The 15,092-nt window shown below is 51.2% G+C and overlaps 1 protein-coding gene across 1 annotated transcript; it reads right to left on the bottom strand.

Moving 5' to 3' along the window:
- Positions 1-9,530: 9,530 nt before the first annotated feature.
- RAN (RAN, member RAS oncogene family) lies at positions 9,531-13,761 on the bottom strand. Its single transcript, XM_064392419.1, has 7 exons — positions 13,651-13,761; positions 12,999-13,041; positions 12,034-12,118; positions 11,812-11,937; positions 10,740-10,927; positions 10,060-10,230; positions 9,531-9,961 (listed from the first exon to the last, which is right to left on the bottom strand). Exons 2-7 carry the CDS (start codon positions 13,032-13,034, stop codon positions 9,917-9,919), a joined length of 651 nt encoding a protein of 216 aa, XP_064248489.1. The 5' UTR covers positions 13,035-13,041; positions 13,651-13,761; the 3' UTR covers positions 9,531-9,916.
- Between the last annotated feature and the right edge of the window lie 1,331 nt (positions 13,762-15,092).

Below are 15,092 nucleotides of genomic sequence, written 5' to 3'. Positions count from 1 at the left end.
GCCCCCCAGACCCGCACCTGGGGGATCACACCCGGCACCTGCAGTTCACACACCTGGGAGGGACAAGGCACATCCCGAGGGAAAGCTGACACCGACTTATTTAAATAAGCTCAGGCTGTATTTCTGTCCGAAGCAAGCTTTAAAAGCTCTGATTTAAATCTCGTGGCACTCCCAGGGACTGGGTTCCTGTATCTGTCCCAAGCAGGGGAAACTGAGGCATTCCTTATCTCACTGATTTCCTCAGAGCTGCACAAAGCTAGGAAAAATCTTCTGTAGTTGCTCCTTTGCTTCTTATTTTAATAAAACTAATTACATGTAAGTATTTTATAAGAGTCTCCCAATTACACTCTATGTCACAAATATTAACCAGCATTTTACATCTAAAGGAAAAATAACAGCTACAACTAGCTGATATTCTCTATTTTATCTGCTCTTCTGTGATAGTCTTGGTTTCAGTTCTCTCAAAATTCTTTATTTTCAGCCAAATAAACTGAAAGACTTATATTTTAAACAAAATTTGATAAGCTTTCCATCCCTGTTAACTTCTTCCCTGCATTTCCCTATCAACACCTGTACCTGTACCTGTCTGTACCTGTTCTGTTCCCCTTTCTGGGGATGTTCTCCACCTGTTCCTATCCTGTACCTGTTCTGTATCCACACCTTTTCTGTTCCCCTTTCTGGAGACATCCCTCAGCCCTAAGCCCCTCACGCTGCATGAACGCTCCAAGGTTACCCAGGTTTGGTGCTACAAAATTTCAGTATTGAAATAAAATGTGAGTTTTGTTTGCAATCCTGATTTGGGCCCATAAAAGAAGAATTTAGAAAATTTTGAAGTTCTGAATTTCAGTTCCTACAAAGTGTAGGGGTAACCAGCCTGGCTTTTGCCTATTTCCCTACAGTTGTTTGAGGCTTCCTCCCTCATTAGCGTGGGCCACAATCTGCTCAATATCCTGCAGGAAGAGCAGGAATTCTGTGTAAACCCTACACGTTCTGTGTCATATAGCGACAAGTAGAGCCATTCTTAGAAATAACACAGAGCTGCAGCTAAAAATCCTGAGAAAAAACTAAAATGTAAAAAGAGGAAGACAGGAATTTGAAATATTTGCCAAGAGGGGCCTGTCAAGGGAAGGAATATGCTTACCAAAACAACAGTGAGAATCCAAGCAAACAAATTCCCTGCCAGAAATTTCTGCAGAAACAGCAAACTGCAAGCAGGCTTGGGAGACCATCTGCAGAAAGCAGCCTGAATTTATTCCTGTGATGCTGTGAAACACGATCTGAAGGAGCCACACTGCTGCCAGCACAGCCTGGGGCAGCCCCTCAGGGCAAACTGGGCAGACTGGGCAAACTGGGCAGACTGGGCAGCACTGGGCAGCACTGGGCAGCACTGGGCAAACTGGGCAGCACTGGGCAGCACCGGGCAGCACTGGGCAAACTGGGCAGCACTGGGCAGCACTGGGCAAACTGGGCAGACTGGGCAGCACTGGGCAGCACTGGGCAGCACTGGGCAGCACTGGGCAGACTGGGCAGCACTGGGCAGCACTGGGCAGCACTGGGCAGACTGGGCAGACTGGGCAGCACTGGGCAGCACTGGGCAGACTGGGCAGCACTGGGCAGCACTGGGCAGCACTGGGCAGACTGGGCAGACTGGGCAGCACTGGGCAGCACCGGGCAGCACCGGGCAGACTGGGCAGCACTGGGCAGCACTGGGCAGACTGGGCAGACTGGGCAGCACTGGGCAGCACCGGGCAGCCAGGCCGCCCCAGGGAGGCTCCTGGGGAGCCCCAGCAGGGAGCAGAGCTCGTTTGAAGTCTCTGTGGGTCCCTGGAGGCACCCAGGGCAGTGCTGGGCGCTGCAGCCCGAGCTGAGCCTGCAGGAGCTCAGCCCCAGCACCGCTGTCCATCCTCACCTCTGTCCATCTGCCCATCCCCACTCCTGTCCATCTGTCCATCCTCACCTCTGTCCATCCCCACCCCTGTCCCTCTGTCCATCTGCCCTCCCCCTGCCTCTGTCCATGCCCACCCTGTGAGGGGTGAAGGGATGGGCACAGCCCTGGGGGCCCTGGAACAGCCCCAGAGTTTGTGTCCAGCTGGGCAGGAGCAGGGCAGGGAGCCAGCAGGTGAGGGTGAGGGTGAGCCAGCAGGTGACAGAGGCAGCAGGTGACAGAGCCAGCAGGTGACAGAGCCAGCAGGTGACAGGCAGAGCCAGAAGGTGACAGTGACCCAGCAGGTGACAGGCAGTGCAGCATCCCCGGCTCAGCCAGGCTGGGAACAGGACTGGGACAGAACCAGCAAACCTTTCACTGACATTTCTCAGGGCAGGACAGACATTTCTCAGGGCAGGACAGACAGACAGCCCCGGTGAGCAGCCTCTGCAGCAGCTCCCTGGCAGAGCAGAGGAATGATCGCCGAGGATGTCTGACCCCGCAGAAGACAAACGATTGGTGACACACTTTCCATCCCTTGTTTGCGCTGGAATCACAATTCAGCACGGGAGAGCTGGTGCATAACGGACTGAAATGTTTCAGCAAGCACCTCAGAAAGGAGTGTTTTCGGGATCAATAGATTTTGTAAGAGTTTCACAGTCTCCACGAACAGATCGGTAAATATTGTGCATGACGATGACTCGGGTCAGGCTGTCCCTCTGTCGGCAACAGGCACTCTTAGGCAGTGATTACAGCTGATTTATCAGCACACAGCCACTCACATTTTACTGCAAACGTCGCTGGTAATGGACATCCCAGCTAAGCACTTGTAGAAGGGATTTCTTTAATTCACTTACACAAATCACCCCACAGCTGTGTAAACTCATTCATCTGTCCTTTGCTCCAGGGAGCTGCTCAGATGTGCACAGGTGCAATTTGGTTAGATTTGCACTTTAAAAAATCATTTGCCAGCTGCACCACCTTCCCAGAGACTGAAGAATGTTCCTTTCTCCTTTTCCTTGATGTACTGCAATCAATCCCTGGTAATGGGTGATGCTAATTGGCCAGCCACGGGAGATCCCCTTGGGATAGCAGAGCTGGAGCCCCCTGGCTCCGGAGAGCAGGGAAACACAAACCTCGCTAGAGCCAGAAGATTTCTGCTTTAAAAACAGCTCAAAATTATCCCCATATCAATCTGCATTGGTGGAGGGGATGGGGGTGAGTCACAAAAAGCCGAGTTGTGCTTTTCCTTAAGGCTTCCAGCACACAAATTCTGTTTTCCTGTGGGAAGTGCTTCTAAACCTGCAAAGAGCCGTGAAAGTGCTGAAAAATCCCTCAGAGACAGCAGGAGTTGAGGCTTTGCAGTGCTCACCTGCACAACGCTCTGAAACACCAGCTAAATACCTTCAAAACACCCTCCTAAACACCCTAAATACCCTCTGAATACCCCAAACACCCTACAAAGCACCCTAAATACTGCCTGAATACACAAAACACCCTCCTAAACACCCTAAATACCCTCTGAATACCCAAAACAGCCTCCTAACACTCTAAATACCCTCTGAATACCCAAAACACCCTCCTAAACACCCTAAATACCCTCTGAATACCCAAAACACCCTATAAAGCACCCTAAATACTGCCTGAATACCCAAAATACCCTCCTAAACACCCTAAATCCCATCTGAATACCCAAAACAGCCTAAATACCCTCTGTGGGAAGGACAATGGAGCAGTTCAGATGGAGGAAAGGAAACAAACACAAACCCTGCAGTTAACTCAACAGGGCTGACGCAGTCATGAAAAAATATTTTTCTAATTAAGAATATGAGAAGTTGCTGGTTGATGCCAGAGAACAAAACAAAGCGTTTTGGGAATGAAATTGAGGCCTAATCAAATGAAAATACTTTTATTGTGCAACATTTGTAATGTGGAGTTGATTTTGTATGGATATAGATATTCTTTATGAAAACATGAAGCCACTGATGAGTCAAAGACCAATTAAGCAGGTAGATAAAACCATACACTAAATTATACATTGAAAGTTTCCCTAAATGAGGCCCCAGTTCCTAACAGAGTTATTGGATTAGCCCTTTTATTGTCTGTTTTCTGTTCATTGGACTGTTTTTGCATCCTGATAGTGCCTTGAATATCTGACTCCATGCACTGAAGGAAACATCAGATTTTTGCTAAGTGGTTTAGGATTTTGTGCCAATCTCAAAGATTTAATTTAATCAAATCTTTGATTATCTGAGCCTTAATGTCAAGCTTACATAAAATGGGATAATTGTACAAATAAAATGTTTTACAAATCCTTTTTTATGTGATTAAGGCAAATCCTTTTGCCAGAAGCCACTGCCTGTAACTGGGTACGTTCTGGGATCATTCAGGTAGTCAGATCTCAATTACACAAACACTAAAATAATAGTTATAATATGATGTGGTAATGATGAATAATCCCTAAACCATGATAAATGTTGCCTCTGGGATTCGAGCCAGCTTTTCCCCTGCAGTTTTTCAGCTTTGCCTTTGCTCTGGGGCAAGAGCAGCTCCCTGCAGAGCTGACCAGGGGAAGGGACTGCTCAGCAGGGGCACCTGGCTTCTCTCAGACAGCTGCCCCTCTGCCCTCGTCCTGCGGGATTTCACTTCAGCTGTGGAGTGAAGTGGGAAAAGCAGGGAGGGTGGGACAGAGTCAGAGACCCGGCTGCAGAGCTACCCAGATCTGCACTGCTGCTCAGAGCTCAGCAGTCCCCAGCTGAAATGCAGCTCATTAACTAGTTCAAAGGCACGGAAAGTGGATTCCAGAACAATTCCAGTTCAGGTGCTGAGCCCTGAGCCAAAGGCAGCACAAATCCTCCCCATGGCCTCTCTCAGCCCTGGGTCCTGCTCTGAGCCTCTCTCTGCAGTGCTCCATAATCCGAATAATCACTCACATCTGTCAGCTGGAACAGGCACCCCAAAGATCCTGAGGACACACCCTGCAATCAGGGAACTGCCTAAAAACATCTTTTCAAAACAATAAATTAAAGGAAAAAAAAAATCCCATTTGTATCTGCCATTGTTCTTCATGCACTCTGCAGGAAAGTAAACTGGAATAAAATCAAGCATTCAAAATGTGATTTTGGCTATGAAAATGGATATGATATGGAGATCAAAGAAATCCCCCTTTCTTTTTCTGGAGGATTTGTCAATCTCCCAGTGATTTTCACAGACTCCTTAGAGAAATGTCATTTGCAGATGTCACTGCAGCTAGAGATGATTGGTGCAGCCTGATTCATATCCCTTTCACTTAGTTAGAAATTCTGATTTTTCGAGAGATAAGTGTTTCCCTTCTGGGCTCTAAGACTTTTTAGCATGTGCAAAGTCAGCTGGGATGAAGAGCAGGGGATGGAAACACCCAGGAATACCCAGCATGTCAGTCTGTAGGGTTAAATATGGGAGAAACAGTTCTGTAGCCAGGCCAGCACCTGTGGAAATGGCATTACAGAGCTCAGCGTGTCAGATTTGCAACAGCCAGGGACACATGCCATGTATTTAGGAGCAGGATTTTTTGCTCAGAGAGAATAAAACCATTAATCCTCTGCTGGTAGTGAACCACCAGGAGCCCCCATCCACTCCACTGATGGAAATTAAACAGAAATAAGGCTGGAAAGGGGATGAACCGAAGCAGACAGCACTGTTCTCTCCACCAGTGACACCTGCTGTGCCTGCTGGAGCTGCCAGGCCAGCACAGCTCAGGCACGGGGGCACAGCTCGCACAGCTCAGAGCCTCAAAGGGCACTGGCACAGCTCAGCTCAGCTGAAAGAATCCCAGACCTGGCCACAGGAAAATGAGCCCCGGGCCGAAAGCCTTTCAAACTGCAACACAGACCATCCCGCGAGCCCAAATGCTATTTATCCCTCACCTTTGCTCAAGGTCCCCGCTGTTTTTAAGGCTGGCAGAGAAAACCATCACAGAGCTGCTCCTCCAGGCAGCCCAGCTCCAGAGCTGGGGCACCTCTAATGCTCAGGACACCCACCCTCCAAGCTTTCTGCTCATTTTGCTACTCACACCAAATTTACTACAGGATCAGCCCAGGACTGCCATGACAGAGCTGTGCTAGGTTTGGCCATTGCTCCTTCCTCAACGCTTTTTTGTTTGCAACATTAGCTGGTCAGCAATTAATGGATTACTTTTTCCCCAGGTGAAGCTATGCTTTAGTTCAATGTCAGTTATCAATGTGTTGGCTGTCTTCCTGTAATGGGCTCTGATTTTAACAGTTCTCCAACACAAATGTGATGGATTGTGGGAAGGATGATGGTGGTGCCTGCGCTTTGCTGTGCTAGCAGCATTAGGATGAAGGATCCACCTGCAGTGCTCGGTCTGGCGGATTTCACCTGAAAAAATGCAAAAAAATGTCAAAAATGAGGAAATAAATGCAGAAATGTAAAAATCAATGTAGAAATGTAAAAATCAACGTAGAAATGTAAAAATCAAGGTTAAAATCCATTTCCGAAGGGACCGAGAGCCGCTGGGCGGGCGGCGGCCGCCACCGCGTGGCCGAAATAGGAACTGCAGCGGGCCCCGGGGCAGCGGCGCGGAACGGCGCGGAACGGCTCGGAACGGCCCAAAATCAGCACGGAACGGCTCGGAACGGCCCAAAATCAGCACGGAACGGCTCGGAACGGCCCAAAATCAGCACGGAACGGCGCGGAACGGCTCGGAACGGCCCAAAATCAGCACGGAACGGCTCGGAACGGCCCAAAATCGGCACGGGATGGCCCGGAACGGCCCAAAATCGGCACGGAACGGCTCGGAACGGCCCAAAATCAGCACGGAACGGCCCAAAATCAGCACGGGATGGCCCGGAACGGCCCAAAATCAGCACGGAACGGCCCAAAACCAGCACGGGATGGCCCGGAACGGCCCAAAATCAGCACGGAACGGCTCGGAACGGCCCAAAATCGGCACGGGATGGCCCGGAACGGCCCAAAATCGGCACGGAACGGCTCGGAACGGCCCAAAATCAGCACGGGATGGCCCGGAACGGCCCAAAATCAGCACGGAACGGCCCAAAACCAGCACGGGATGGCCCGGAACGGCCCAAAATCAGCACGGAACGGCTCGGAACGGCCCAAAATCAGCACGGAAACAGCCTGGAACGGCCCAAAATTGCCCGGAGCCGGTCTGTCCGCTCAGACCATCCCCTCTGTTCCAGCGGGGCTCGGTCCAGCCCCGGCCCCCTGTGCTCCCCGGGTCCCGCCGGCTCATCCCGGCGAAGGCAATCATGAATTCTGCACCCCGCCGGTCTCCACGCAAGGTTCCAAAGCTCCATCCGAGCTGTTCAGCGAGCTGAGAACTGCTCGCAGCTGGCTGGAGCCCGGCAAAACCCGCCCAAAAAACTGTGTGACCTGTCCCACACATTTCTTCCACACACAAACTTGGCAGAATTCTCATTTGTCCGAAATAAGTTTTATACCTAGACCTTAACTTAGGTATTTGAATAAAACAAAACATGCAGTACAAGTAAGAAATGAAAATACCAGAACCAAAAGACAATAATGCCAAAATTTGCAGATTCCTTGTTAGTTATGGCCCACCTTTAATTTATAAATGCAACAAAGCTCTGTGCCTTGAGCTCTTTCCCAGAGAACCCACCCCTGGACCCAGAAGTGACTTTTCAGCACTCACAGGAGGAGGGGCACTGGGTAGTTTTCTTAGATGTTAGAATCACCCCAGCCTTGAGGAGCTCCCTGCTGCTGACTATTGTACAGGTGGTTTTCAGTCCTTGCTAATAAAGTGTCAGCAAGCATCCCAGCCACCCGCGAGGCACTGCTGTGTCCCTGGCCTGGGAGAACAGAAGTGTGGCCAAAGCCCAGTGAGGAAGGGCCCGGTAGGAGCAGTGCAGGCACAGCACTGCCTTCAGCCAAACCGAGCACAGGCAGGCGAGGGAGGCGCTTATCCCGGCACTCAGACTGCAGCAGCAGCACAACAGATGCTGCCTTCTCTAAACCCAACTTGTGAAATTCCTTAGAATGGTTACAGAGAAGGAACTTGAACTGAGCACTCTGCATGTGCATTCAAGGGTACCTGCGCTATTTAAATCAATTAACAAGGACTAAACATGCTGCAGGTGGGCTTTGCTCCACTCCCAAACCATTGCAATGGAAGGTTCCTTTACAGCAGCATGAGCACTCCAGTCTGGTTCAGAGCCTGGGAGATGCACTGATGCTCCCAGGCTGGGGCACTCTTCCAGCACTTTCTGCCCTGTGCAGCTGCTCTGCAGGAACCAGGGACAGGAGAGCTGTGAGGATGACACTGATGAAACCACACAAACCCAGCTCCAAACTGCTGCTGCTGTTCTCCAAGTGTGCCAACACTGCACAAGTGTTCCACGCTGGTTTCCAGCAGCTGTTTCCAGAAGTGAGAGCGTGAAGGCACAAAAGCTGCCACACCACACTGAGCAAAGCAGCAGCAGCCAAGCCAGCAGGATTAGCCAGGACCTGCACAGGAATTAGTAACACTACAGGGAAAAGCCCAACAGAAGTTAGAGCAGGATTATGCAGTAAGAAGTCAATGAAACGTTAGGTGGGAGTTTGTCCCTTTACAAACACCAAGTGTACAACATCCCTCATTTTCATCCACGAGCTTCAAGGCTTAAACACTTAAAGGCTTCTGAGTAGCCAAAAAAAAACAACCAAAAACCCCAATCCCCCAAGAATTCCCAAACTGAACTAAAAAAGGAATCCTTTAGAGCAATATTACACAATAATCACAGTCCCATTTCTGCTACCAGGCAGCAAAAATTGAATATTGAAGTAATTCATGTACACAAACATGCAAGTTAAAAGGAATAAATGAAATGCTCCACTTTATTAAGAAACCAAAATACAAAACTGAAGAGTTCAAGACTTCATGTACTCAAAACACTACTGAAAAAAAAATTCCTAAACTTAAGTTTTGCTTACTAGCAGTACTAATATTGACCAAGATTCATCTCTACAAGGTAGTGTTAAAAGTTGACATTTTCCACCATTTGTGCTGTAAGAAGCCAGTTTCAAATTAAGAGCTTGGTGCAGTTACAGTAAAGTCTAGATGTTTAAATCACTGTGGCTCCAGCTAATATAGCACTGGGCAGGCAAGAGCATCTTGGCTCAAACCACGGCTGTTCTCGGGTTAGTGACTTGGAAGATGCTGAGAATTGGTGTAAGCAGCTATAGCTCTACTGCTGCTCCATGCAAAGACAGCTGCAGTCAGTCCACAGGCCTGGATGCCATGGGCCTCTGGCTGCTGGAAACAGAGCTGAAGGTACCAGTGAGGAGCTGAGACTGCAGCCAAGTGCAGCGTGTGCGAGCAGAGCCGCAGGCTGCGCCCTGCACCGCTGCAGCACCAGCTCCCTCTGCCTGCCAGTTCAGCTCGCCTCACACGCCTCAGCTCTGGCAGCCAACACAAACGGACAGGGGAACTGTTAGCTCTGAATTAGCAAGAGGAGCTTAATATGAGAAGCAGGAAGGAAAACAGAATGAGAAATGCAGTAGTAGACAATCAAGTATTCCCTCAAATGAAGAACAGAAGACACTTGGAACAGTTTTCCTAACAACGCATGAAAGTTCACTTGCTTGGAGATACTTGAAATACAACTTTATTACCTAAACAAAAGAATGGGAATGACAGAAACAAGATTTTCCACTTAACACTCTGATGTGACTGCAGCAGCCTTATATTTGAAACTCAAAAGGGGAAGTAATTGCAGTCCAAAAAACAGCTAAATATGCAGGTCCAAAATATGAAGGTTTTTTGTTTTGGTTTTTTTTTTCATTTTGTTTTGTTTGTTTTTTTTTTAAACTGCCACATTCACTCTCCGAAGCCCATTCATCTCTTTCAGCATCCCAAAGATTAAGCACATGTTCTGTTCAGCTAGATAATAAAGTGGCAAACACGCTGCATCACCAACATCACAGGACAGTTGCCTATAAAACTAGACTTCTGACGCTGGGCTCCAGCTTCATCCCTCACAGGTCATCATCTTCATCTGGCAGTGCAGTGGTCTGAGCGATCTGCAACAAAGCAGTCACAGTTCAGAACTGCTCTCCAGCTGTCTGTGCCCCCAGTGTGGCACCAGCTGCCAGGCAGTTTCCCTGTGCCCCTGACTGACCTGTAAGTCTTGCTCATACTGTGCTGCCAGTGCTGGGTCCATAACAACTTCAGGAGGCGCGAGCGCAGGCATGGCAACGAACTCCAAGTTGGGATCTCCAATTAGCTTCCTAGCAAGCCACAGGAAAGGCTTCTCAAAGTTGTAGTTACTCTTAGCTGAAATGTCATAATACTGAAAAAAGCACATATTAGACATTATTTTAGAAACCCTGAAATATTTAGAGTATATCAGGATTAACACAATCAACTCTTTTACCTTCCTTTTTTTTTTGACTGCATGGCTTTTGTTTCCATATTCACCAGCAATTATGATTTAAGTGTGTAGAAACAAACAGTTCAGGCAGGAACTACTAATGGAAAGGTTATCAAATCTCACCAAGGACAACACTTTCAGGAGGCAGTAGTGCACAGATCTTTCTCCTGACATGATCTACTGTGGTCCCAATCCTGTCAGGGATGAGACTGAGCAGCTACAGCCACATCACACAAGTTCCTGAAGAACTGGCACAGCTTCTGCTCCAGGCCAGGGATGAGCACCCTTAACATCACCTCCCTGTGCCCTGAACTCTGGTTTGAAGAGCCAGCAGATGTGAGGCTGCCTGTCATGGCACAGCACCCAGTCACCAGCCACAGCCCAGCTGCACTCAGAAGACAAAACCAACTGGGTTCCTCCTGACTTACCTGGAGATTCTTCTTCCTATGGAACACAATGGATTTTGCCTTGACTTTTCTGTCCTTAATATCCACTTTGTTGCCACACAACACTATAGGGATATTTTCACATACTCGTACCAGATCTCTATGCCAGTTAGGTACATTCTTGTAAGTAACTCTTGATGTTACATCAAACATGATGATGGCACACTGAGCTGCAAGAGAAGGAAAGCCAAGTTACACCAGGTGTGAGCACTTGCTCTCAACACAGGATGGAGAAGAGGAACCCAGAGAGATCCCACATCAGGGTTAAGCATCTGCATTGACTTTTCCCTCTCAGCATCCTGTTCTGTTAGCAAGGTCAGAGCAGAGTGCGCAGAACCTGGCCCATGCTGTGCCACCTCACAGCTGTGCTGCCTTTGCCAGCTCAGCTGGATCCCTGAGGAACGTGGCACTGCACCATGTGCACCTATGGAGCCAACCTGGACCTACCCAAATACCTGGCAGAATCAGTTAACCCCTACTGAACTCATCTCAGACAAGCCAATAAGGCGTAAAGGCAGGCTGAGAGAGCCAGTGGTCCACAATTCAGGATGCCCTTGTCCAGAGCAGTTTCTCAAGGAACTCAAGAATACTGTATCTTATTTGTGTAAAGTAAAGATATGCAGGTGAGTGAAGTAGCACAGGACAGATCTTTGCCAAGCAGAAGAAGGAACACTGCCCTTTTTCAGAAACACAGACCCTGGCGTGAAGGTGTCCAACCTCCTCATGGTACTGAAAATGTTGAGTTTGTGTCCAAGGCCTTGCCTGAGCACAGCAGTACAGACAGAAGCCTGCACTCAGGGAAGCACACGTTTCACCCTTAACACCAAACGCTGCCAGTGCCATCTGGTCACCCCAAATACCAAACCCACAGCGACACCCTGAAACACAACCCTGGCACGTTCCCACACCTTGCCTGGCCAGGGATGTTATCCTCTCTGCTCAGTCTGAGAGCCCCATGCCAGCTCTCCGCTGCAGCCACACTGACAGCGTGGCCAGCATGAGCAGGAGCAGCACTGAGCCCCAAGAGCACAGAACTGTGCCCCACAGCTCTTACCTTGGATGTAGTAGCCATCACGCAGGCCACCGAACTTCTCCTGGCCAGCTGTGTCCCATACATTAAATTTAATAGGGCCTCTGTTGGTATGGAACACCAGAGGATGAACTTCAACACCCAGCGTTGCTAGGGAATAACAAAAAGCAGTGCAATTAGCAAGCCATGGATTTTTGTGAGATACATTTGTGAGACACTGCAGCTCAAGGGTTTCTTCAGACATACCTACATACTTCTTTTCAAATTCACCAGTCAAGTGACGCTTTACAAATGTTGTTTTACCAGTGCCACCATCTCCAACCAGAACAAGCTGTGGACAGATAAAGGAAAGAGTCAGAGCAAGGCATTTGGAGAGGTTTATCAGCCATTCTAGCACAGACACTGTTCATTACTACAAGGTTCTGTAAACAAAAGACACAACTCCCCATGAAGCAGCTCCCTGTGCTGGGAACCCATTTGTTAAGCCCATCCATCATGCTGTAACTCTGGTCAGTCTGATCCAGTCCTTGTGGGTAAGGACTGCACTGCACTGTGAATATGGTTCTACTAAACTACAACAGTCTGAATGAAGAATGTTTAGGGCCTTTAGCCTGAATAGGATCAGACTGGGAGAGGAAATTATCCAAATATCTACTGGAGAAACCCATTGTTATCTCACGATTAAAAAACCCAACAAAACCAAGAACCCACCAACACTTGCACCATGAACTGGAATACACCAGCCAAGAATTGCAGGAAACACAAGTAAAAACCTTCAAGAAGCAGTCTTCAGGACTTCTGGCTGTTAAGATAACAAAAAACACCACCAACCCACCAGCCACTCAAAACAGCAGAAAATTCTCTTCTCAAACACTTTAATAATTAGCACATAACAGAATGAATATTCTAATTCATTCCAAGCAAGTCTAATTCTAACTCATTCCTTTTACAGTGCACTTCAATTCTTAAACTAAAAAGTCATTCTGTAGGCAGAGATTTACTAAAATGTATTAGACTAAACTGCAAATAGAATATATTGCCACAGTTAACAGACTCTTTGTGTGTGCTGTATCGAACACTACAATAAACCGCCCCACTAAAGAAAGACCAACACTTTGAAAGCAAACCCACCATCCACGTCGACACTCGAGAGTCCCTTTCTAGTGAAGGGGGAAAAAAGCGCGAGCCCGGGCTGCGAGCTGCTGCCTTACCTTAAACTGCACTTGGGGCTCTCCTTGGGCGGCCATGCTGCGTCTGCGGGGAAATGGCAGCGTGAGCGCGGGGAGCGCCGCCGGAAGGGGCCGCGCCAGCCCGGGCGCGCTGGGCCCGGCCGGCGCCTCCCGCCGCGTGTGGCGGCACCGCGCGCGGCAATGGCGGCGCGGCCCGCCCGAGCCCCGCTCCCTCCCGGCCCGCCCGGAGCAGCCCCAGCCGCCCGCCGGGAGCCGCCGCCCGCCCGGGAGAGCCGCGGCCCGTCCCGCGGAGCGGGCCCGCCCCGCCGGGGCTCCCCGCGCAGCGGCGGCCCGGGCGCTCCCCGCCGCCCGCCACCATGACTGAGCAGCGCCGCCGCCCCGGCCCGGCCCGGCCCGCTCGCTGCCCCGCGCCCGCCCTCCCATCGCGGCCGGAGCCGCGCACGGCCCGGCCCTGGCAGCGCCCCGCGGCCGGGGCCGAAAAACCGCCACGCGCCCGCGCTCCGCCGCCGCAACGCTCCCTCAGGCGCAGCCTCCCGCCGCCCAGCCCAGCCCAGCCCAGCCGCGAGCTAACGGTGACCGCCGCCGCCGCCCATGGCGCTTGCAGAGCGGCCAGGCGTGCCGCGATGGCGGCGGGCCGGGCCGGGCCGAGCGTGGGCCGACACCGGGCCCGTACCTCTGCCGAGGCTCTCCCGCTCCTCGCTCCGTGCCGGCGCAGGGAAAATGGCGGAAGCGCCGTTCAAATACCCGGACGGCGACGCCGCGCGGCCGCGGGCGGGGGCGGGGCCGCGCGTCACGTGGTGCGCGGCGCGCGGGAGGCGGCGGGAGGCGGGGCAGGGCCGCGGCCATGAGGGAGAGCGGCGGGCAGCGGGCACCTAACCGGGCACGGCACCGGGCACCGGGCACCTAACCGGGCACGGCAGCGGGCACCGGGCACTTAGCAGGGCCCTGCGAGGCCAGCCGGGCAGAACGCCCGCCCAGCACGGCCTCCCAAGCCGCATCACAGCCCCACATCCTCGTGGGCACCTCAGGGATGGTGACTCCATCCCCTCTCTGGGCATCCCCTTCCAACGCCAGACCGCCCGAACAGTGAAGCAGCGCTCCCAAATATCCAAGCTGCGTGTGGCCTTGGGGCCCGTTCCTCTGGTGGCTCGCTGCAGGCTCGGCAGGAGGCACTGGCCGCAGCTCATGGCGCCCTGTGCCAGGGAGCTGAGGGCAGCAGGAGGTGCCCCCTGACCTGCCCTCAGCTCCCTCGGTGCTCCTGCCAGCCCTCAGCTCCCTCACGCTCCTCCAAGCCCTCAGCTCCCTCACGCTCCTCCAAGCCTCAGCTCCCTCAGTGTTTCTCCAAGCCCTCGGCTCCCTCACTCTCCTCCAGGCCCTCAGCTCCCTCACACTCCTCCAAGGACACGCTTCCACACCTCTCGTGGCCTCGTTTGCTGGGCACATCCAGCACGCATGGCCCTCGCAGAGCGAGGGGCCAGCACTGCCCGCAGCTCGGGGCACCTCTCCCGGCAGGCCGGGCAGCCGGCCCAGCGCTGGCGGCAGGAGCAGCTCCTGGGCGCCGTGGGCACCGCTGAGCTGTCCTGCTGTGGGTGGCACAGCCGCGGTGCCCGGCTCTGGGACCCTGCTGCAGCGGTAAAACCCCGTGAGATGCTGCACTGATAGAATCCTGTGAGACGCTGTCAGCCGGTGATGCTCTCTGCAGAGAGACAAAGGGAAAAAAGGCACGTAGTTACTTAGATAAACTGTGCAGCTGCCTCCAGTGTGGTTTAAAAAGAGGGTTTAACTGAGCAGCTCTCAGGTACGACGGGCTGTGGTCAATGTGCCTCCTGACCCTGATTTTCCATCCTTCATCCCAACTGACCTGCATTCACCAGAGTGCAGTAATGAAAGCAAAAATTGCTTTGTAAGCCTTGCATTTAGAATAATCCTTCAAGATCTCAAAACTCTGTCCAAACATAAGTGAAAAAAACTCTTTTGAAAACTGACTTTCAAAGAACGTACGAGTTTTGCATGTGTGTATAAATACCAAGTTCATGGGTTAGCTCTGATTTATAAGGCCTCTGTTATTTTTTTTAAATCCAGTATATTTAAATTCCTTTTATTATCTTTGTTGCT

Source organism: Passer domesticus, chromosome 17 (genome assembly GCF_036417665.1).
Source record: "Passer domesticus isolate bPasDom1 chromosome 17, bPasDom1.hap1, whole genome shotgun sequence".
In the NCBI taxonomy this organism is placed as follows: domain Eukaryota; kingdom Metazoa; phylum Chordata; class Aves; order Passeriformes; family Passeridae; genus Passer; species Passer domesticus.
Note: the sequence above shows the minus strand (reverse complement) of the source record. Positions and strands in the feature narration are given on the sequence as shown.

Bases quoted from the DNA above. Each gene is read 5' to 3' on its own strand.
- RAN (XM_064392419.1), bottom strand. From the start codon at position 13,034: ATGGCCGCCCAAGGAGAGCCCCAAGTGCAGTTTAAG. The intron at 11,938-12,033 runs GTATGTCTGAAG...GTTATTCCCTAG, and splicing joins ATTTGAAAAGAAGTATGTAG to CAACGCTGGGTGTTGAAGTT. The intron at 9,962-10,059 runs GTCAGTCAGGGG...GCTTTGTTGCAG, and splicing joins AGTATGAGCAAGACTTACAG to ATCGCTCAGACCACTGCACT.